A 21,598-nucleotide genomic window follows, 5' to 3' on the forward strand; every position below is an offset into this window, starting at 1 on the left:
CGCTCGTTGCAGGCACTGGGTTTCGCAGTTTGGAAATGCTTTTTAAACTGATGGAACTCTGCCGTTCTGCAAAGGGCGAGAAGCTTCAGTACCAAGAGGGAAGCGATGCCATGTAGCGCAACACGTCGCTACCAACAAGCATATTGCAAACCTGAAGAGAACGACGGAGGGGACATCGCAGCTCCTACTGGCAGAGGCTTTCAGCAATAGTTCGGCAGCAAAGGAATCGTCATTTGCCACAGAGTTGTGTCAAGCATTTTTGGAGGCAGATGTCCTGTAATGGAAACTAACAGTGGTTTTCGGATTTTTGTGGAAAAGTACACGAAGCAGCATGTTGCAGATGAAACAACGCTTCGTAAGAGATACGTGAAAGAGTTCTACGAGGATACTCCCGCCAAAATCAGAGATGAAATTGTGTGTCAGTCGACGAAACCGCAGACTCTAGCGGATGGTATGTGGCCACCTTCATCGTCAGAACACTGAGCCCAGAGAAATCCAGACGAGCAATCCTGCTCAACTCAGATGTTCTTGAAAATTTCAGCCATTCGACGACAGCGCGTTTTTTCACTTCATGTCTGGAGCCTCTATGGCCAGGAAATATTCAGTATGAGATGATACCTTTGTTCGTTACGGATGGTGCATACGACTGACGCTTTTATGCTGCAAGATGGTTCACCTGGCCTGCGATGTCTATGAAATGCATCGTGTGGCCGAATGTATCCGACTCTCTTTTCCCCAAGTAGACGAGTTAGTATCTAGCACAAAACAATTGCTGTTTTTAGCGCCACAGCACCTGACATTCCTCTGCTGCCAAAGCCTGTTTTGACTCAATGGGGAACATGGATAGACGCAGCAGTATAATAGACACGGCACTCTTAAGTGGTCTGTTCTGTCTTTTAGGAAATCAAGGATGACGCTGCGCGTGTGATTAAAACAACAGCTATGTTCCAGGAGGCGAGCGTGGAAAGTGACTTGACATACATCAGTGCAAACTTCTAAACACTTACAGAAAGGATGACAACGTTGGAAAAGGCCGGATTCTCAGTAGATGAATCATTGAAGGCAGTCGAAGTACAGGCAGCACTTCGAAAACTGGAAGGAAAAGGCGCTACTATTCTACGAAGAAGCCGCCGTGGTGGCTCAGTGGCTATGGTGCTCGGCTGCTGACCCGAAAGACGCGGGTTCGATCCCGGCTGCGGCGGTTGAATTTCTTTGGAGGAGAAATTCGAGGCCCGTGTACTGTGCGATGTCAGTGCACGTTAAAGAACCCCAGGTGGTCGAAATTTCCGGAGCCCTTCACTACGGCGTCTCTCATAGCCTCAGTCGCTTTGGGACGTTAAGCCCCATAAACCATAAACCAAACTATTCTACGAAGATGCAACAACTGGTAGAAAAAAACAGACCTGGAAACAATTTCGCAAATCAGAGACCTTCTAGGTGGAGACGATATGGCCACATCACCTGAACGCCTGAGCCCCTGTGAACTCTAATGTTTTAGGTTCACCCCACTAACTTCATGTGACGTCGAAAGTAGTTTTTTAAACAACAAAGCTATGCTTAGCGAAAACCGAAGGAGCTTCAAGTTGAAAATCTGAGAATGTGCTTTATTGTTGCGTGATTCAATTGAGGACAGCGCACGCTCCGTGCTTGACTGACAAATCCTGTACTAATAAATAAAAAAGTATTATTAAAAGCACCTATTTTTGCTTTATAGCGCCTATTTCAATATTTTTTAGAGCCTAGATGCCTGCCTATTTGAGAGGATCTTTAATGCCGAAATTTCCGGGCCCTATTAATTACACACTTTTTGCAAGTTTATTAAGAAATTTCGCTGCCACCACCCTTGGTGTGCTCAGTGTGAGGCCAAGAAAAAGACGCTCTAACAACACAAGGGTGTTGAACAACTTCCGGTTGTACTGGACATTAAAAAGCCAGTAGGCCGACAGAACAGCCGCCAGCCCCTCCTCTGCGTTCTTTACAGTAAACAGTTTTTCTCTGTCCACCTTGATGTGAAGAAATTCCGCCTCTTCAATTTGCCGTCCCGTAAAAACTATGCACGGCGTTGCAGGAACGCTCAAGTCCTGTGATGGCAAGAAATATTTCATTGTTAGAAACAGGCCACAAGAGATTAATTCAATCCCATCTCTCCATGCTTAAGTCACCCCCTTCGTAAAGTTATCTGTACGTTATACATTTTTTCAGTACAATACAAAGAATGTTACAGTACAAAATGGCTTCTCTTACATTTACACATGCAATTTTGGTTTATGTGCAACGTTAATTTTGGACCCTAACCAGCAGCACTCACAATTATTAGATGACAACTTCATTACCTTTATTTATTTATAATACATTTGCTAACCAAAATAACGCCATTACACTAAAGTAACTACATTGATATTAAGCTTCCTCTGTTCATTGCATCACAGCAAAGCTCAGCAACGTCTTAAACCAATGCTTTCAGTAAAGCCCATTAGTTCTACAGATGCATTATAGCTGCACAAAATCAAGAAACTTACCTCCTCTCGCACAAAAAAAGCTGAGAGCCCGTTCGCCTCTTTCACATTTGCAGACAGTATGCGCAAAACTGTAACTGTTAGGATGTCTGCAAAAGCAAAACATTTATAGGGAACACTTCAATGCATTTTTTTAGTATCTTCCTAAAGTTTCCTAATTATGTGACAACGGCTGTTTAGAAAGTGATTTGCTCTGTAACCTGTGCCCACAAGTAACGGAACATTGCTGCTAGGTTAACAGTATATTATTTATGTCTGCTGCATCTTGAAGGCTATTCTAACGGGTCTTCAAGTGTTGTCTAGTGCTTGACACAGTGCAAAACGTTCCTTATTACACATGTAACTCTGCTATATTACAACAGTTTATTTCTGTTCCGTACACCAAGCAACATGCCATCAAATTCTTTCCATTCAGGACCAGACACGAGTTGCAAACATCGAAAGAACCAAACTTTTAAACATGGATGAACTCTACTGCTATGCCTATAAGATGAAACCCTGCAAAAATAATTTGCTAGAGAGTGTACGTCTTAAATATACCAATAAAGCCTTTGTAACACTACTCACGTCGCGTTCGCAGCCTCTCTGGTGCCATCTCTCTAGCACTTCGGAGAGATTCCATGATGGTAGCTTCGCAAGCAATCAGCTGCATATGTGCTAATTTCACAACTTTGTTGATCCCTTCTGCTATGGTTGCAGAAGGGTTGACCTTTGTCAGTTTCTGAAAGTCGCTGCAAAACTGAAAAAAAATATAAAAGTGCTTTACAACAAGACCCCAACACATACAAAGCAGTGATTTTACTTTATAATGGCATCAACTGAATATAAGGCAAGGAACTGACAAATGTGCAGTTCAAACAAGCACTCTGACCACACAAAATACTAACACAACCTTATTTCTGGAGGTGCACTTGGGCCTGAAAACTTTGATTCACACACGAAAGAAAACCAAAAGTTATGGTGCTCACAGTTTAATCTTGGCACAAGCACAGCCTTCATGACACAGCAAATGAGTCTTCCGCCCAAATGCATTTGAGCACTAGCTTTTTCTCTACATCAATGTTTTGGAAGCAGTAGCTGGCCGTTTTTTTGTACTACAAAAAACATGAGTTCGTAGAAGAGATGTCAAATCTCAAGAAATTTTGAAAGCTAGGAAAAAGGCAATTTTTTGTTTTCTTCCCCAGAAGAATGCAACATTTGGAAAAAAAACGATAAAGCACATTTTCATTCAACAAACTTATCTTGCAAATCAGAAATAAGTAAAGAATTTTGTTGGCACCAGAGCAAAGCTACTGCAAATCCTTTTCAGGAAAAGTTAGTGGCAATGCATAGAAAGCAGTTGATGCAAAGCACAGCATCAGTCTACCCAGCATGACATTTCAGTGACTAATGTTCGGCCGCTGATTCCAAGGTCGGCAGTTCGACCCCGGCCACTGTGATTGTATTTCATTGGAAGCGAAATGTAAAAACGTCCGTCTGCTATGGGATCGCAGATGACCTAAATTAATTCGGAGCCCTCCAATACCGCGTACTTCAAAGCCCTGACTTGCTTGAGAACATTCAATCTCATAATCAAAAGAGTATACCGGGGGCACTGAAGTCTGCTTTAGTGGAGAAATGCAAAAGCAATGTGCACTACTGCTGTTTCTGTTGGTGCGTTTGTGCAATTTAGTTCGCAGTGGCCACCAAACCGCACACCATTCAGAGCTCCTCCATGGGCCAATCCCCATACTATATGCAGAATTAGTCATCCTCTACTGAACGTTCACAGACGCCGGTAAGAGCTCATGCCACTGCCAGTGCAGTGGTGCTGCAGTTAAGCGAAGCTCCAATGCATTGGCAAGTAGCTCTGCCTGCCGCAAGCACCCATACGGATCATGCGACCCATGTTGCTCTCCTACTAGGAGTGCGCACTTTCTGTTCACACACTTGACGCATAGAACACCGCGTCATGACCCAAGAAATGCTTTCACATTAAAAAATGGCAGTCATTTCCTCGGCTAGGCGAAGTCAAAACAGCGTGGTAGTTCGAGCTGCTTTTATTGATATACTTCGTTTTGTTTCACTTGGTTTTGCATCTTAAAACGTTGCCACGCTGAGGAGTGTAGGGTGTGTCTTCCTTCATGGGCTACAACCCCCACCCCACCTGTTACCGTCCAAGCTTACAACCTGATTACCACCTGCGTGGTGGTTCTTGCTTACTATGTTGTTAGTACCTGCCCGGTGATTACCACTTAGTCGCCTGAATGTGTGACATCAGCATAAATTACCCATAGTGCGTCCCCCACTGGAGGTAACGCAGTGAGCCCTGGCTTATGAAACACACAACAGCTAAATGCAGGAACTGCTAGTAGAAGTGTAGTAGAAGTGATAGCAGAAGTGTAGCAGTAACAAAATTATTGCATCACTATGACGTCATCGCTAGGGAAAAAAAATGTACGCTCATGCACCTTTTCTTGCATTAAGGTTCGAGAGCATGTAGGTACACAACGCTTTGTATGCATTCCCCCCGTAGAGCAGCTCAGTGTGCACATTACCGAACTGTGACCAGTTTTTCTTTTTTCACAGCACAGATAACGTTGGATTCAGGAGTAGCCGACACATGACTGACGTAAGCAGTCGCTTGCTACAAAGACAGCCACAATGTGGATAGCAGATTCCCAAACAGCTCATTTAGACAAAATTTTATAGTGCATATAGTGTGAGATGCTACTGTGCAGAAAATTCAGCTTCGAAATTTGCCATTTTTCTTCAATTTTTCAAGTTTTATTCAAGCACTCACGTTTAGTGTGCATCAAAAATTTGTTTTTTGACCAGTCACAGAACCTATATTACTATTTCAACAAATGCTGCCTCACCTAAGAAGCAGCCTAACATAATGTAAATGCTGTCTCTCAAATATAGTAGCAAGAGTTGACTTACCCTTTCAAAGTTCATTAAGTAAGGGTATTTCTCCTTGGCTTCTTGCACTGTATTCGTTGTAAGCTCAGAAATCCTGTGGCGGGAAGTCAGTGCCATCCTCTCCTGTATTTGCACTTCATCTGGGGAGGCTTTTCGGCACTCAGACAGAAGCCACTCTGTGTGCATGCCGAAGCTGGTTTCGTCCTCCCCAGAAATATTAGCGATTGCAGCAGCCTGAAAGAAAAAACAGCAACATAACTAACTGTGGCATGAATAGACGTATGCAATGCATATAAACATATACTAATGTTTGAGCAGTATTGTCTAAAAGGTGGTCTCATGTACTGCGCTTTTATGCGATACATCTTCACAAACTGACGACCAACTAGAATTGCATGGCACGAAAAATCCGAATAGTTGCCTTAACACTTGGCCTTGTTCCCACCTGCTGACTGGCAGCCAACCCACAAAGGACTGTGGCTGAACTTCAAACAACTTTATTAGTGCCCCAAGGCCCCATTAAAAGGGTAGCCTTGATTTTTGTTACCTTTTTGCTGTTTTTGATTTATGGTTCTTAGCCTGGCCTAATTAAACTGATCCAAAATATTTCAATATCAAATCAATGCATCCAAAATATTTTAACACCAAATCACAACACTACAGAGCCCAAAAATAAACACTAACTCTGAGCACATGTGATCAGAGAAAAATGTAAATATTTGAAAGCATTAGCGAATTAAAATTGTGCTCTTTATTAGCTAGCTACACATCATCCTTTTTAATAAAATTGAAATGAAAAAGTATTTTACTGCAGAATGCCCCTCACCAGCTTTTGAACTTTGTGCCGCTCAAGCTCCATTGTAGCTGCTGACTCGCTGAATTTTCTTTGAGCTGCAAACTTTGTGCGGTTCTCTCCCATTCTACCATCACTAGGGAGAACCCTTCGTTGATTTTTAAACCTGTAGCGCAGGGCTACCTTCCAGGAGTCCTGAAAATTTTATGAGCAATAAAATATTACCCACTGAGTTCAAATTCAGACATTTATCACAAAGGAATACGCCGAATCAAATATTCAATACGAATTAGAGCATGCAACTTTGCTGAGCAGTGGCAAAGGAAGCATTCTTTTTATACACTGCAAACGCTATAAAAACTGCAGACTGACGCTTCATCAGACATGCATGCATCTTAAGAAGATATCAAGAGAAAACAACCAAAAAATCTATGGAACTTTCATCATCCACACAAGAGGAGAGACCTCCGTCAGCACGCCTTCGATCACTCTTGAAGAAGGAACAGCTTTATCTGAACTCTTAAGCTCCTTCGTCTCAGAAATTGTCTCCCACCCTCAGACCTTGTGGTGTCTATAATCTTAGCTCTTTCTGATCGGTATTTATTGTGCATGCAAATAAAACCAACTTCGGTTATTAGTAGTCACTGCATGTTTATCTCGCTTCTGTTGTCTGTGCTTTTGTGCTGCTTTACCTTTGTTTAGTGAACCAGCTAGCCGAAACTGTCATTCATCAGAAGCAAGTGCAGCTGTAGTTACAAGAACAGCACACATGATAATGACAAGAGAAAAAAGGAAGGCAGGTCAAATGTGCTTCAATGCAGTTTGGCTGCCAACACTGCAGAATGGGAGGGGCTCTTCACTGTGATGGAATATGAATACGACAAGCCGCAAACATGTTGCAATTTCAGTCCACTGAAAAATGCCAACTAAATAATAATGCTGCTACTGTATATTTTAAGCTATCATAAGGAATATTCCCAGAATCACACTATCTAGAATGCTCACAAGAGGCTGCCACCAGTAAAATCACAATATACTTACAGCTCCACTCCCAACGACGTCTCTCAGTTGTGGATATTTCTGAAGCAACTGTGAAGTGACTGCTGTGTAAAAATTACGAGCTGGGAACCTGAAAAATATTGACAAAATTAACGTTACTGTAGCCCACAAAGATAGTTTATGGCTTTACCTCTAATGCACCGACCACATAAAATATTTGCATAAGCGTGTTTTCATAGTCCACATCTCTGAATTTGCCGAGACAGTGCGTAATCTAGCACAAATTAGCCCGAAAAATTTGGCTACTAATTACAAGATCATGAAAATTTTTTATGAATTACCCCAGTTTTTAAACTACCGAACCTGTAGTTATCGAGGTTTTACTCATTCTCCCAAAGAACAGAAAGGAATTTAGAAACCTGGTGGCTACACTTGTGCACATTACTTATGATAGCAAGAATTTTGCAAAATATATCATTTCGTTCCCATTGATCTTAACTCAGCAGTGATTGGAAACCTCACAGTTGCCAAAACTAGAGGGTAATTTACTTACAGCGTGCTTTTCTTCATTTCTGAGAACAGCAAACTGACAATTTTTTTGAAAGCTGCCGAAGAAAGTGGGCTGCCATTGGTGATGCTCTCATGGAGGCCTCCAAGAGATGGCAACTTGAAGTTGTGGCCATCGTCATCCGAGTGAGAAGGCCTACAAGAAAGCTGCAGTTTAGAGCTCAGTTCTCAACAGATTGCTACAGGAACAAAGTATCTGTGCCTTCCATCACCAACGGGCTTGCAGAGAAAAAATATTCACATTGGCTCTACTACTGCACCCTAATTGTGCGCCTTCTGTGTAAGATTGAGTAACATAATGTCTGTGCCAGCGAATCCCAGCACTAAATTCACTGTCAAGGTTCCAGAACTAGTTTAGTATATACATTAGGAGGCATTGAAATGCATAAGATCAGTAATGAACATTCTCATGGATTTGTTGGATAGGATTCTAAGGTTAGCCACTATTCTAAATGCAACAAAAGGCCATACTGGATGCCTATGTTAAGCGTGTTGTGCTTCAGAATATTTATGACGCTTGGACTCTAAAAATCTTAATGTTCAAAGCCAGTGTTATGATGAGGAAAGCAGAATTACATCCAACCAGAATCTTGGTAATACAATCACATCTGTAACAAATTTCGATATGATTCGAAATCGTAAAAGTTCATACCACAAGTGTAGTGTGTATGAATTTTAAAATCTGAGGTGTAGAGAAGTCTTACTTGAAACTGTGGCAATATAAACATGGGAGCGGTGAATGCGCCAGTGAGCAATAAGCATTATCCTGACATCAGCACCGCCATGACTGCTAGTTGAAGAGTGCACACTGCAAGCACCGATAAAATGGGCAGCAGACAATGGCGTTAGCCATAGCGGATAGGTGTAGTTTCACTTCCCATGCTACAGTGTATTGTTCATTTGTTTCTGAACTCTCTTTTCCTCCTCCCCTCTCCAGCACAGAGCAGGTTAATATATAGATATGTCCATCAGGCCGACTTCTCTGCCTTTATACACTTAAAGGGACCCTGAAAAGCTCTTTGCCAAGGTTAGCAAAAGCCCACGAGAGATCGGTATTCCATCACTTGTCGCCGCACCGCAAAAATTGTTAAGCGAAGTCCATCAACACCGAAGATATCACCGATTAAAAATGATGTTTCTCCTCTCCCCCACATACCACCCTCAACTCATACACGCGGGGCTCGCTCCTAAAAAAAAAAGAAAAGACGGGCCGATGCTCCGCCCATGCATACGTCAAGCAATGGCGCTCAGCTTGTTTACTTCTGGTGGTCGCAGACACATGTGCGAAAGTGAGTGCGATTCACTGCGGTGCGCTGTTGCGAACGGCGTCGCAACGTCCGATCGCAGCTCGTCGCCTGCGTGTAACTTGCTAGATGTCAACGACGAGCCGCGCGCGGCAGACGCAACGACGGGAAGCGGGAGCCAAAGCGAGCACGGAGAGCGGCAGCGTCGTGATGACGTACAGCGCGCTCCTCAGGGCGCTCGGGGCCGGCCTGCCAGCCTTGATGCCGGCTGCCGGCGAGTGAAAAACGCGCTAGTATTGTTTGTTCACGTTTATAGCAAGCCCTGGGATAGATGCATGTCAAAAATCCATCACTTCTGACGGTCGTTGGCCAATACCGAGCTGATCGTACAAGTGATGAATGCGATACTAGCAAATTTCATCCCATAGCCGCTTTGGCGCTGCTGCGGCGCTTCGCCTGCCGCCTGCTAGCTCCGTTGCTGAAGGCGTCGTGGAAATCGAATATATATTCTATTATGGGACGAGTTCGCAGTAAAGCGATGTGAAGAGTAGGCCTTTTGATATAGCGCAAGCGACTTCCAAAGCGCCGTCAGCGATGCGAAACCATTAGGCCTAGCGACGACTAGGGCAGCCTGGGACCAGCGCGCAGTTCGTCGCCCGGCGTTGCCGCAGTCGGTGTCGTTGCCGAAAGATCCACTTTTTAACAGACATGTTGTCATTGCTCGAATCTAGAAAGCATCATCTCTGGTAGAATGGCTGTTTTGTATTTCCTTGTGCGAATGTCAAGTACACCGAGCATGCCGGCCGGCCGACCGGCCTGGATCAGGTCTGCCGGCGTCATAAAAAATGAGCTAAAGAGTGTTCTTGACGTAAATAATAAACCCTAGGCAAAGAAATGTGAAAAATGTGTCATTTTTGAGGATCGCTGACCAATACTGAGCTGCTGGTAAAGGTAACAACTGTGATACGAGCAAATTTCTGGCCACAACCGCCTTGCAGCTGCCGCTGGCCTGACGTTGGTGTCCGGCTCGCCTGGCGCCCGCTCGCTTCGCGGCTGAAGGCGTCGCGGAAAGTGACCATACTATTACTTTATTGTAAGATGATGCTGTTGACTGTAAAGCGATGTGTACAGTAAGCCTTTTATTATAGCTCAGGCGACTTCCGAAGCGCCGGCCGCTGCCTCTTGGACGCGAAACGAGCTATAGGCCTAGCGACGACCACGACAGCCAGGCAGCAGCAGAGCTCGTCGCTCGGAGAGCCCGCGAGCGGTGCCGTTGCCGAAAGCTCCCAACATAAGCAGGCATGCTTTGTCGCTGCTCGAGTATAGCTGGCAGTCTTTCTGATGACTATCGCTGCCGCGCCGTCCAAGTTTTCGCACATCTGTCTCCTGATTGCTGCTCGAACAGCATGGATCCGGAGCTCGAAGCGCGGCTGCGTGCAGCCAGCGCTGAGATGGGCTTCGAGCCTTTCAGTGCACGCCATACCGAGACCCACAGGGCGACGACAGCAGCGATATATATAATTCTAGTACACTATAGCAGCGATTCGTCGGCGCAGCTAGGAAACTCGCAAAGGCGGGCGCCGAGATTTGACGACAACACATGCTTTTGTGAGCAGACGGATTTCCTTCTTTACCGGAAGTACCACATTACTTTCAAGAAATGCGCTGGATTCTTACGTCTGTATACGTCTGTTTTAAAAAAATAATAAGCAATCAGTAAAATAATATTTCAAGGAGCATCAGTGCTCAGTTTCAAGTGAAATGTTGCAAAAATTGCGCGTGACGTCAATTGGCAGAGCCAATGAGAAGGGTCGCCCAGTCCATGGCGAAGGCTGCCCAGTTTACGTCAAGTGGTAGGGGCGGGTAAAAACGCGCGGTGAGGTGTCGCCCTAATCGGCTGTGAGCGGCAAGTTTGAAAAATTGTTTGTAAATTATTGGTTCCACGCGCAGCTTTCTGAATCAGACTAGAATACTCGCAGAGACCACCTCTACAGAGTTGTTGCAATAAAATATGATCGAAGAAACCATTTCAGGGTCCCTTTAATAAATTTTTCTTTACAACATGGTTAAAAGGCAAAACAAATATTTTGCGATCCTGTGAGGCTCATTATTGAGATTGTACTGTACCACTCAATTCAATGCACTTACAGATTGAAGGACACATCAAGGCCATTTTCGTGGTCATCTCCGCCACTGGCCAGAGTCCTGTTTCCGTGCTCATCTTCGCCACTGGCCAGAGTCCTGTCAGACACAGTGGGCTGCAAGAAAAATCCAATAGCTCATTCATCAATTCGAAACTGAGTTGTGATTTCATTGACTACACAGCTACTAAATCAATTTACCTCTGAAGATGTCGGTGCACACTGCTGCTCACTGACATGTGCACGTAGCTGAATTTTGGACAAATCTGGGATACTGTCCTCAGCAGAAAGGTTGACGTATTCATCAAACGTCTTGTCCAAAATCTGGAAATGGCAAATAACAACTGGCTTTTATACTGTGCACGAGTCTCAGGAAACTCCATGCAAGACAAGTTGGTGCGGCGAGGACTGCCGTCACTGCCTCCGTTGCCTAGTGCAGCAAAACAAAGTAAATGTGCAACCGCTGAGCTATGCATTCAGATTAGAAAACATACCAGTAATGTGCCCTAAATTTATTCTGATATGAGCAAAATCACTAATATGCATTTGCATGGTGAGCGATCCTCCACCGACCCCTAAAAAAATCAGCACAGTGGATGAAGTGCTTGTACTGGCATGAAATGCATTTCACTCTTGTGTGTACTAGCATGTAGCCCCCCAAGAAGTGTTTTAGCCTCTTGTTACTGACAAGCATAGATCTATTTTCTTTTTTTTTCTCGGCTATGCTTCACAGCCGCGGCAAATGGAATATTATGCCTATTGCGGACTGTGCAAGGCAGCGGCGATGACAGCTAGGCTGCACGGCGCGACTGCTAAGACAAAGCCAGAACAAGGAGGAGCAGCAATATGGCAAAGGGCTAACGTGTACAGTCCGAGAGTGACTGCCTGATTAGTCAAACTACATATAAGTACCATCTCCGGGCGAAAAGGACAATTTTGGAAGACTGGGAAAACAAGCTACGAGAAGAAAGACATGGACAAAACGCTTCGACGGCAACGCCTCGTAGCTGGCCGCCGTCGCCCTGAGGTTCATGCACATAGGTTTCGGCCGCAAAGCCCGAAACGCGACTGTTACTGTTACTTACAGTAACATCAACCATCGCCAGAAATAATAGCACAGCTCAGCAGTGCCACTTCTCGTAAGGCCATAGTAAAAATAATAACTGCTGCATGTAATCCTTACACATAAGTTGCGCAAAAGAACACGAAGGAAGAGTACAAAATGCGCCATGTGCTCTTACACAAACAAATGTAAAAGCTACAGCTCGGCCAGCAGTTGCCAAGCGGAACACGACGCGAACCAGGCGCGAAACATATATTCCACTGCAAAATTGCTCTCGTCCTCACATGCCATGTCATGCCTCTCTTAGCGATGTAAACACCATCCGGATTCGAACATCTGGCGAAAAGCCTCTTATCGGCTGCCACCGCGATGGCTGTTGAGTCGGCTGTTGACCCACAAGACGCGAGCTCGATCTCTGCCGCGGCGGTCGCATTTCGATGGAGGCGATATGCTAGTGGCTCGTGTATTGTGCGATGTCAGTGCGCGTTAAATGAGCCACACACTGTAAACACAAATAAGCCCAAATAGGAATATAAATGGCTAGTGTCCGCTTTTAAACTCCTTATTGAAAATTGCGCAATCGACTTTAAGTAGTAAAAAAGAGGAAATCCTCCTTTTTTACTGCCGTCGCGAAATCGAGGAGTAAAATAAAGCATTTACATGATTTTACTACTTTTCCAAGAAGGAGTATGTCGGCTTCAATACTCCTTCAGGCCCTTTATGCACTCCTTAGTGTCTGCCCGCCGCCTAGTGGCAGCTGCCGGTTCGCTGCACTTGCAGGTGACGACGCCGGCTCTGTCGTCGCTGCCTGCTCGCCTCTGCTTTTGCTGCTTCACGCACGTTTGTCATGTTACAAGACACCGGATCGCCGCAACCTCGCGCACCAAGGTGCGCCACAGACAGTGCCTGTGAAGCCCCCAGTGTATTCGGAGAACGCTTGGTGTTGCATCGCCTGCGACGGCAGTCTGCGAGAGGCTTAGCCAGCCGAGCTCAGCCGAGCCAACATGGCGGTGTGTGACGCGTCGACCTCCCCGAAGCCGCCAGTTTGCCACCCGCTCCTTTGCGCGCTCTTGTCGTGACGTAAGACTGGACATCATCGACCTTAGCAGCAACGTGCTGCAATGAACGTCTCACTCAAGCCAGCAATATGTGCAGAAGCAGCGGCTAGTCATTCATTGTCTACGCAGCATACAAGTGTTGGCTGCTGCCGTTTCGCCGCGCCGACATGGCGATGTGTGTGTGACGCACCAGTTTTCTCGACATCGTCGGCCCCTCGTTCTTTCGCTGTATTGCAAGAATACTAAAGACCGGATTATCATCGTCGTGTGTTCTGGTAAGCAGTATTAAACTCTCCTTTGATGCCATAGACGCGCATGCACTTAACGCCGCTCCCTTTTCAGTGTGCGTAGACTTGCTGTGAACCACGGGTGCGCCGAGATGAAAGGCTTAACGAGAACAGCAAAACAGCAAAGGCTTCATTGTGGTCCGGTGGAGCCAACTCACACAGCAGGCATGAAGTAAGTATCTGAGAAATTTGTTGTTGCATGCGGCTGAAAAAAAGAGTGTGGCACTGCAGTCGTGGCTGTTACGCTAACATGTACAGCTGGAAGTACGGTCAGTTCTTCTAGGGACCAAATTTTCTTCATGCGTTCACGCCCCATGAATGTGGAAAAGCTGTACAGGCAATGACAGGTGAAAATGCACAGCCTTGGCGTCTGTGAATTTTTGTCACGTTATTACGAACAGTGCTGAGAACAAAACATTGCCTGCCCTAATGTGTTGCTTCCTTTCCTGTGTTTTAAGAGGGCCTTGTTATGCAAACAATGCAAGCGATTTTATTCTTTTCAGTCATAGCACAGGACATGGCGACGCCTTAGCGCTCACGGAGATTAGCTAAACTGTTACATTTTCCGAGTTGGTGGCATCTTAACGTTGCAGCGATTTTCGGCAGTGGACATGAGGTTTCAACCATACTGAACGCTGCCTTTTCTGGATGGTTAGGCGTCTAGTTCCAAAATGTGGTATCTTGTAAGCTCTTCGCATTTGAAAAATGTTAAAAGAAGTTTCCACTTCGCGTGCAGTTTCCGAACACATTCCATTATGTGAAACTCGTGGAGGCAAGCGTTCCGGTTCAGACTGCTGATCCCAGGAAGGCAGCGAAAGAAAAAGAATAAAGCTTACGCCTGTGTACGAGATCCCCTGCTCGTGCTGGACGTAGTACATTGGCGAAAGCAAGCATTTCCCAGAAAAACTGAAGCAGCACAAAGCGGATGCCAAACAAATGAACAAGGAAGGAAGCGCGGGTTGACAAGACTGACTTCGAGGGAACTATCCTTGCATCAACTGTCTACGATCAGTGACCCGGCGGATGACTAACCGAAGGCTTAAAAAAGGCAAGCTGCGACTCACTCGCAGTCACACCTGCTGAAAGAACCAAGAAGATTCCCAAACATGTTTTTTTTTTCTGGTTGGCGTTCTTTCCCGAAAGTATATTCTTTACCCAACCAGATAGACCTGTCTAGAATGTTTTCTTTTGAACCCTGGCCACGAATGTGAGGGCAAAGCTTAACAGAAGACAGGTGGCGGCGGGAGGGTGGGTCTGGTGGTAGCTTTCTATTCCTAACAATGCCTGCTATGTCAGTCACCCTTGCCCTGCCTTTGGCCTATACACAGAATGAGGACGTCCTGAAAATGCGTAGCTGCGGGCTCTCCCATCAAGGAAATTGCATGTAAGCTTCCGCTGCGTGTATGCAAAGCGCTGTCTTTTGTTTGCATGTTTTGATTTCAGTAATTGGTTCTGATATGGTGCCTGAAAAGCATGAGGAACCTCTGACAAGTAAAAAAAAATTATATCTCGAGGCCTCTTTCGGTGCAGGAACGCAGCCAAAGGCAGCGCGAATGCGCAAGTGGCTCAGTAAGACCATTTTATTTTTTTTTCAGTTTTATGCTTTGCGGAAAAAATGTTCCCTATCGATGCTGCTTCCCATTCGCCGTATTGCCTTAACGTTTACGAAAGCGGCTCTCTGGAATTTGTGATTCCCTGAAAACCGCGTTTAGCCGCTCATCCGACAGGGTACAGGTATGTATTAGCTAGTTGATTACCTACTATGTTCTGCTAGCTAATCTTTTGTCATGAAAAACGTTTAAACTTCAATAATACCTACTTTATTGAAAAGTGCACTCTGAACGGTTGACTTCTACACTTGAAGCACGTCATACTTCAAGCTTAGAGGTGCAATTCCACTGATGCATTTGTTTTTCTGATCTTTCTTTCAGAAGGAGCCTGTATGTTGACAGCGAAGCATTTCAAGGTTCCCTCCTTGCTTTCAAGTGTGGCATCTCTATTTTCATTTCTTTGGGTATTTAAATTATGTACCCAAAGACAGCGTGGGTTAAGGCACTCTTCTTTTCTACAGGGGCCAAGACGTTGGTTCTCTGTAACCGTCGAAAGCAAGCTGCCGAACACATGTCTCAAATGTTTTGTACCCAATAAAATATTGTTTGAAATAAATCACTGTAAGTTCATCGAAGCATTTATCCTGGAATATCAAGCTCTAAAATGAGCCTTCCATACGAATACTTTATTTCAAATCGGCTTCCGCATCAAGTGAAGTAATATACTCATCTGGGAATCATAAATGTAACCCTATAGTTAGAAAAATTTCTCCAAAAATTTCCTGTCAAAACTACTTAAAAGGAACAGGCACGTACTCCTGAAATGTACTATAAAAGTAGCTTCAAAGGAGTATATAATACTTCTATTAATTGCCATGCTAACTCCTTTGTGATCACAACTTTACTCCTAAATAAACTCCCGTCTGCAGAGCGGTAACACTTTACTCCTTCTAGCACTCCGAAAGTATCCCTTCAAGCAGAGGAGTAGACGATATACTCCTATTCTGAGGAGTATAAAAACCCCTTTTCGGGAGTGCGCTACGCGATGAGCCATTTACTCCTATCCGGGTGTTTTTCGGTTTGCAGTGCAGGTGGTCGAAACAGTCCGCGGACCTCCACTATGGAGTCCCTCAAAAACTCGGTCGCTCTGGGACGTTAAACTCCATACACCGCCACCATATAGAGTGCAGCTGAAAACAAGCAAAGGAACACACGTGCACTTGCCTGGAACGAGCATGACGCCAGGTCCAATTTGCCGCCAAGAACCGGGTACGCGCACACTGCGTCTTTAAGTGCGCTGAGGGTGTCGCCCTGAAGCGTGTACGTTCTTGCCGCACCAAGGTGAGGTACGTTAACTAGGCAACGCGGCATCGCGGGGCAGAATCGTACACACGCGGTTGCACGCACTTCCAAACAGCAGGCTCTCACAGATGCAGCAACCTGTTGCAGCGGCGACGGCACCAAGAAGAAAACACCATGTGACCGTAGCAAAACAAGAGGTAGTCGCGAAACTTCTCACACACAGCATGCAAAGAATATTAGCAAATTAAATAAACTTGAAAATATTACGACTAGACCGATGTTTATGCCATCTATAGCTGAAACAAGAAAACACAACTGCGCAGTTTTTGCGGCAAATTGCGTTAAGTGTTTTACAAATCCGTCCATAGGTGTCGCAACAACTTAAAAGTTTTAAAATTGATAGAGAACTATGGAACTAGTTTGAGTCTTTACTGAGAGGACTAAGACTCCCAATAGGCCTTGCGAAAGCGAGCGTGGCCAGGGCGAGGGCCTCTCCCGGGTTTTCCTTCCTACATGCTTGCGTTCTTTTTGTTCTCGAAAGGCCGATCATGGGTTGGTGCGTTGCTCTTGGGCAGTGTCGTCGGTGTATTAAGGCTCAAACTGCGCAGGCGGACTTGCAAAGCTAAGACGATCCGAGCAGTACCGCCTTAGAAGGGATACAACTAAGGTAAGCATCGTGAAAGTCAACTTTTGCTCCTATTTGCGTTGAAGCCATTTCGTACGACCGCAGAGTTACCGTGTTTACTTGCATATTGGTCAGTTTGGTCACATTCATCATCGTCATAAATAGCACAACCGTGCGAGGCATGCTATAGGTGGGTGTTTATTGCTTTCCATGGCCTGTGGTTCCACCCCCCCCCCCATCTCCCCTTCCCCCTCCCGACTCCGCGTTTCCCGCGACGACGCGAACGACGCCCCGAAAGCGCGCTTCAGCGAGCGCCTTCTTGCCCGCTGCCGTTAGGCCGAGAGTAGGGAAGTGCCGCCTGCTTTGTGGGATAAGCGGCAGTCGCCCGAACCGGGGACTTTCAACCTGCATGCCGCGGTGGCTCAGTGGTTAGGGCGCTTGGCTACTGAGCTGGAGTACGCGGGTTCGAACCCGACCGCGGGGGCAGCGTCTCGATGGAGGCGAAACGCAAAAGGCGCCCGTGTGCTGTGCGATGTCAGTGCACGTTAAAGATCCCCAGGTGGTCGAAATTATTTAGACCTCCATTACGACACCTTTCCTTTTTCAGTCCCTCCTTCCTCCCTTCCCTTACAGTGCGTTCAGGTGTCCACCGAGATATGCAAGATAGATACTGCTACCTTTCCTCAAAAAACAACCAACCAACCTGATTGATAGCAGCCTGAAAATTCATGGAGGAGCTTCACTGAGGGTCCCACCTTTCCGTTTCCATGTTTGTAGCCAGTTTGGCTGAACAAGAGAGTTTCAACAGTGTGAGTTAAGAAAAAAAGAAAAAGTCAGGTCTGCCTGTATGCAAGTAAATAGGGTAGTAAGTAAAGCATTTTGCTATATTGCAGCATGGAAAAAAGCAAATAAATGTAAATTATGCATGTTCTGTTAATTTTATTTTTGTGTTCATGTGCTAGCATACAATGCTCATGTGAGGTTGAGTGTTACCTCAGTCATGTTGTGCTCAATTTGGTTATTTGTATGACAGCTGTGAATTTTGTCAGCAGACTATTACTACATGCATATAAAGGAAGTTGGCTATTATTGCAACTAAGGAAAACATAGCCAGATGTTTTTCTTAATTTTTGTTTTGGTGAATGGAAATATGTGGTGTAATAATTTTGCACCTCAAAAATAATTGCTTGGAAGGTAGAAGAAAAGATAATCACGTGCTGTTGGTAGGAGCTGGCCTCCTTATTCAGCGAATGTCGCGGGAAATGTTTGCTTGTCTTTTTTGCTCTATGAGGCATTTACAAAAATGAAGATGTGATTAGCACTCGCACACAGCGGCTTGCTCATGGTTCCAAAAACAATTTCAGCTGATAACAGAATTCTTTTTGTATTGCAACACCATAAATTCATCCATGAAAATGATTTGCTTCCATGGAGATTTCTAATCCATTCCACAAAACGGACCGGTGTTTACATTGACAACTCTTTTTGATGGGCAGTAAAAGCCATGAAAAATTTTTTTTAAACCAATCATTTGTCTTTTCAGATGCCAGGAATCCGCTTCTTTCGTAGTCCACGATGTGCCTGTCACCAATTCTCCTTAAAGACACTCTTTAGGCACCTGTGCACTGCCCATGGCCATGAGACAAATTGGGTGTGTGGCTTGAGTGGCTGCATGCAAACGTTTCGCCACTTCTTTTCCTACAAGAAGCATGTATACCGAAAACATGCTTCTTGCTTGGGAGGAATATGCTCCCGTGGCATTGTGCAGGCGGCGATGGCACGAAGTGGTACAAATGCAGCACCTGACGTGCCTCCAGATCATGAAGAACCCTTAGACGAGGAGGCTGAACAGCATGACTCCAGTTCAAGTGACTTTGGTTATCAACTGGCAAAGCTACTTTTCAAGTGGAAGGAAGGAAGGCGGCTACCTGAATCCACTGTGCATGAGTTAGCCAACGATATTATTGATTTCGTGGAAACGATTGCAGACCACCAGCACACACAACCTCAAGACGGGCCAGCCATCAGCGTAAAAGAAATTTGCGAGCAGCAACTTGACCAGCTGCGTACAAAATCTGGCCGAACAACCTATTGGAAGGCGCATTTTCCACTTGTTGAATCCCGTACGGTAGTGTTGCATGGAAGTGACACCATGGAATATGTTCCTCTCTGTGAAGTGCTCAAGTGCATTCTTGAACGTTCAGAACTTCCAAATGAGTTCAGCATTGACTCCTGTACAGATGGTTTTATGCATTCAGTATTTGATGGAAGTGCTTTTCAAAACCATGAGTATTTTGCAGGCAATACAAGTAAACTTTGCTTGCAATTGTACAGCGATGAGTTCGAAGTCTGCAACCCACTGGGCAGCAAGAGGGGAAAGCATAAAATGACAGCTGTCTACTTCTCAGTGCTAAATTTTCATGCAAAGTTGCGGTCAGCACTGTCAGGTATTCACCTCATACTACTTGTCAAAGATAAACACATAGCCACTTATGGATTTTCTAAAATTCTTGAGCCATTCATCACAGATATCAGGACACTAGCAAATCACGGCATAACTGTGAATGGAAACCTTGTAAAGGGATCTGTCTTCATTTTCACTGGTGACAATTTATCTAGCCATAGAATTGGAGGCTTCAAATGTACATTCAGCCAAGGAAGAATTTGTGGGTACTGCATGGCTCTGCGGACCGAAACTGACTATAAACATTTGGAAGGTGATTTTGTGCTTCGCTCACCTCAAGGGCACAAGCACCACTTGAGTATGCTGAGCGCAGGGCTGCCGACTCTGCCATTGTATGGGGTCAAGGCGCCATGTGCTCTTTCGTGCCCTGGCTTTGATCCGACACAACACCTTCCACCAGATATAATGCATGACCTTCATGAAGGGGTCCTACCATTTGCTCTGCGGCATATAATATCTTCATTAATTGAAAAACGGTTCTTTTCACTCACTGATTTGAACAAAAGCATTTCAGAATGGGTTTATGATCCACATGACATCCGCAACAAACCAGAGCCCATTGCTAAGCCATATCTTCAAGGAAAAGCAGTTTTCAAGGGGTCGGCAACACAAGTATTTTGCCTCTTTCGCTACCTAACCTTTTTTGTTGGGGATAGCGTTCCTTCAGACAGTGCAGTTTGGCAGCTTTACCTACTTCTCCGAGAAATTGTTGATGTCGTCATGAGCCACAAAATTCCTGCTTCACATATTGCCTACTTGCAAAGGAAGATTCATTTTTTTGTCTTGACTTTAAGGAATTGTTTCCATCAGCATCACTTCCGTGTAAAATGCACTACCTTATACACTACCCTTCATATATAGAGAAATTTGGACCATTAAGCCTGCTATGGGCTATGCGGTTCGAGGCCAAGCACCAGTAATTTAAAGATATTGCTAGAAAAATACGGAACTGGAAGAATCTCTCTCACACTCTTGCAATGAGGCATCAGTTCTTGCAGAGTTTTTTATTTGATGCAGGTGATGACAATATTCCCCGTAATATAGGCGTGAAGAGTATGCTGTATGAGCATCTTCCTGGCTGTGTTAAAGAGTTCATAACTGAGAATAACCTTGAATCCACGAACACATTGGTTGTCAAATCTGTGATTGTTGATGGCAAGACATGCAGTGCAGGATGCTGCCTTGTCAGAAGTGTTCCAGAAGATAGTCTCCCAGAATTTTTACTTGTGTGTAAACTATTTTATGTGAACAAGGTGTTATTGGTTATGGCTAAACTGCTCGAGACTGTCTGTTTTGATGAGCATTTCCATGTATATGTTGTCAGTCCTGTTGAAGAGTACAGTGTTCTGACTTCATTTTCAGAGTTTGACATAGAGCCGTTGTACATGCGGGAACACAAGGGCCGGAGTGTTGTAAACACTCGCCATTCATTGTTTTGAGTCTTAATGCAACAGGACTTGATTAAGCAAAACTACAACATTGAACTGTATTGTCTAACTTCATTTGTTATGCACACTTGTAATTGCTTGCATCCTACTAGTTTTCAGGTGAAAACTGTTTTTGTGAGTCATTCACAAAACTTCACTAATGACATTGCGTGCAATAATGACAGATGTCAGCTTTGTTAGATTTTGGGAACCTCTGAAATCGGAAGCAGAAGTTGTACTGTCCACTGTGCAAACATTTATCGCTTGTATTTGCTGCTACTATAAATTACATGAGTAATATGTACACATAATCGCTATGCATTTTCAACAATAAGGAATGACAAAGCAAACTAGTATTTTGCAAGGCAAATAAATATGTATTCTGTACAAAGGATATTGGCTGTATTTCTCGCCTTGTTATTCGTTTAGATATTTGGTTATATCTATGTGTACATTAATAAATATACTCAGTTCCATGTACACCCTTTTCAGCACTTCAGCACCCATTAGTTGTAGCACCCTTCTTGCTCCCTCGTTTACACCCTTCTGGTAAATGCACCCTTTGCTTCTGCTCGTAGGGTGCTGCAGCTCAATAGGGTGCTCAAAGGGTGTGAAATAGGGTGTAAATTTATGGCGCACCCTTTCTTGCACCCTTAAGAGT

The 21,598-nt window shown here is 44.8% G+C and overlaps 1 protein-coding gene and 1 long non-coding RNA gene across 2 annotated transcripts; both read left to right on the forward strand.

Moving 5' to 3' along the window:
- Window positions 1-12,731: 12,731 nt before the first annotated feature.
- LOC149355393 (uncharacterized) lies at window positions 12,732-15,738 on the forward strand. Its single transcript, XR_016291495.1, has 3 exons — window positions 12,732-13,557; window positions 13,625-13,741; window positions 15,501-15,738. It is a non-coding gene; the product is annotated as an uncharacterized LOC149355393 (long non-coding RNA).
- Window positions 15,739-15,898: 160 nt separating this feature from the next.
- On the forward strand, window positions 15,899-21,331 carry LOC149355394 (uncharacterized). The gene is made up of 2 exons (XM_089583776.1): window positions 15,899-17,088; window positions 18,590-21,331. Exon 2 carries the CDS (start codon window positions 18,590-18,592, stop codon window positions 20,369-20,371), a length of 1,782 nt encoding a protein of 593 aa, XP_089439902.1. The 5' UTR covers window positions 15,899-17,088; the 3' UTR covers window positions 20,372-21,331.
- The last annotated feature ends 267 nt before the right edge of the window (window positions 21,332-21,598 follow it).

The sequence above is a fragment of the Amblyomma mixtum genome, chromosome 3 (assembly GCF_055824585.1).
Source record: "Amblyomma mixtum isolate Tamu chromosome 3, ASM5582458v1, whole genome shotgun sequence".
NCBI lineage: Eukaryota > Metazoa > Arthropoda > Arachnida > Ixodida > Ixodidae > Amblyomma > Amblyomma mixtum.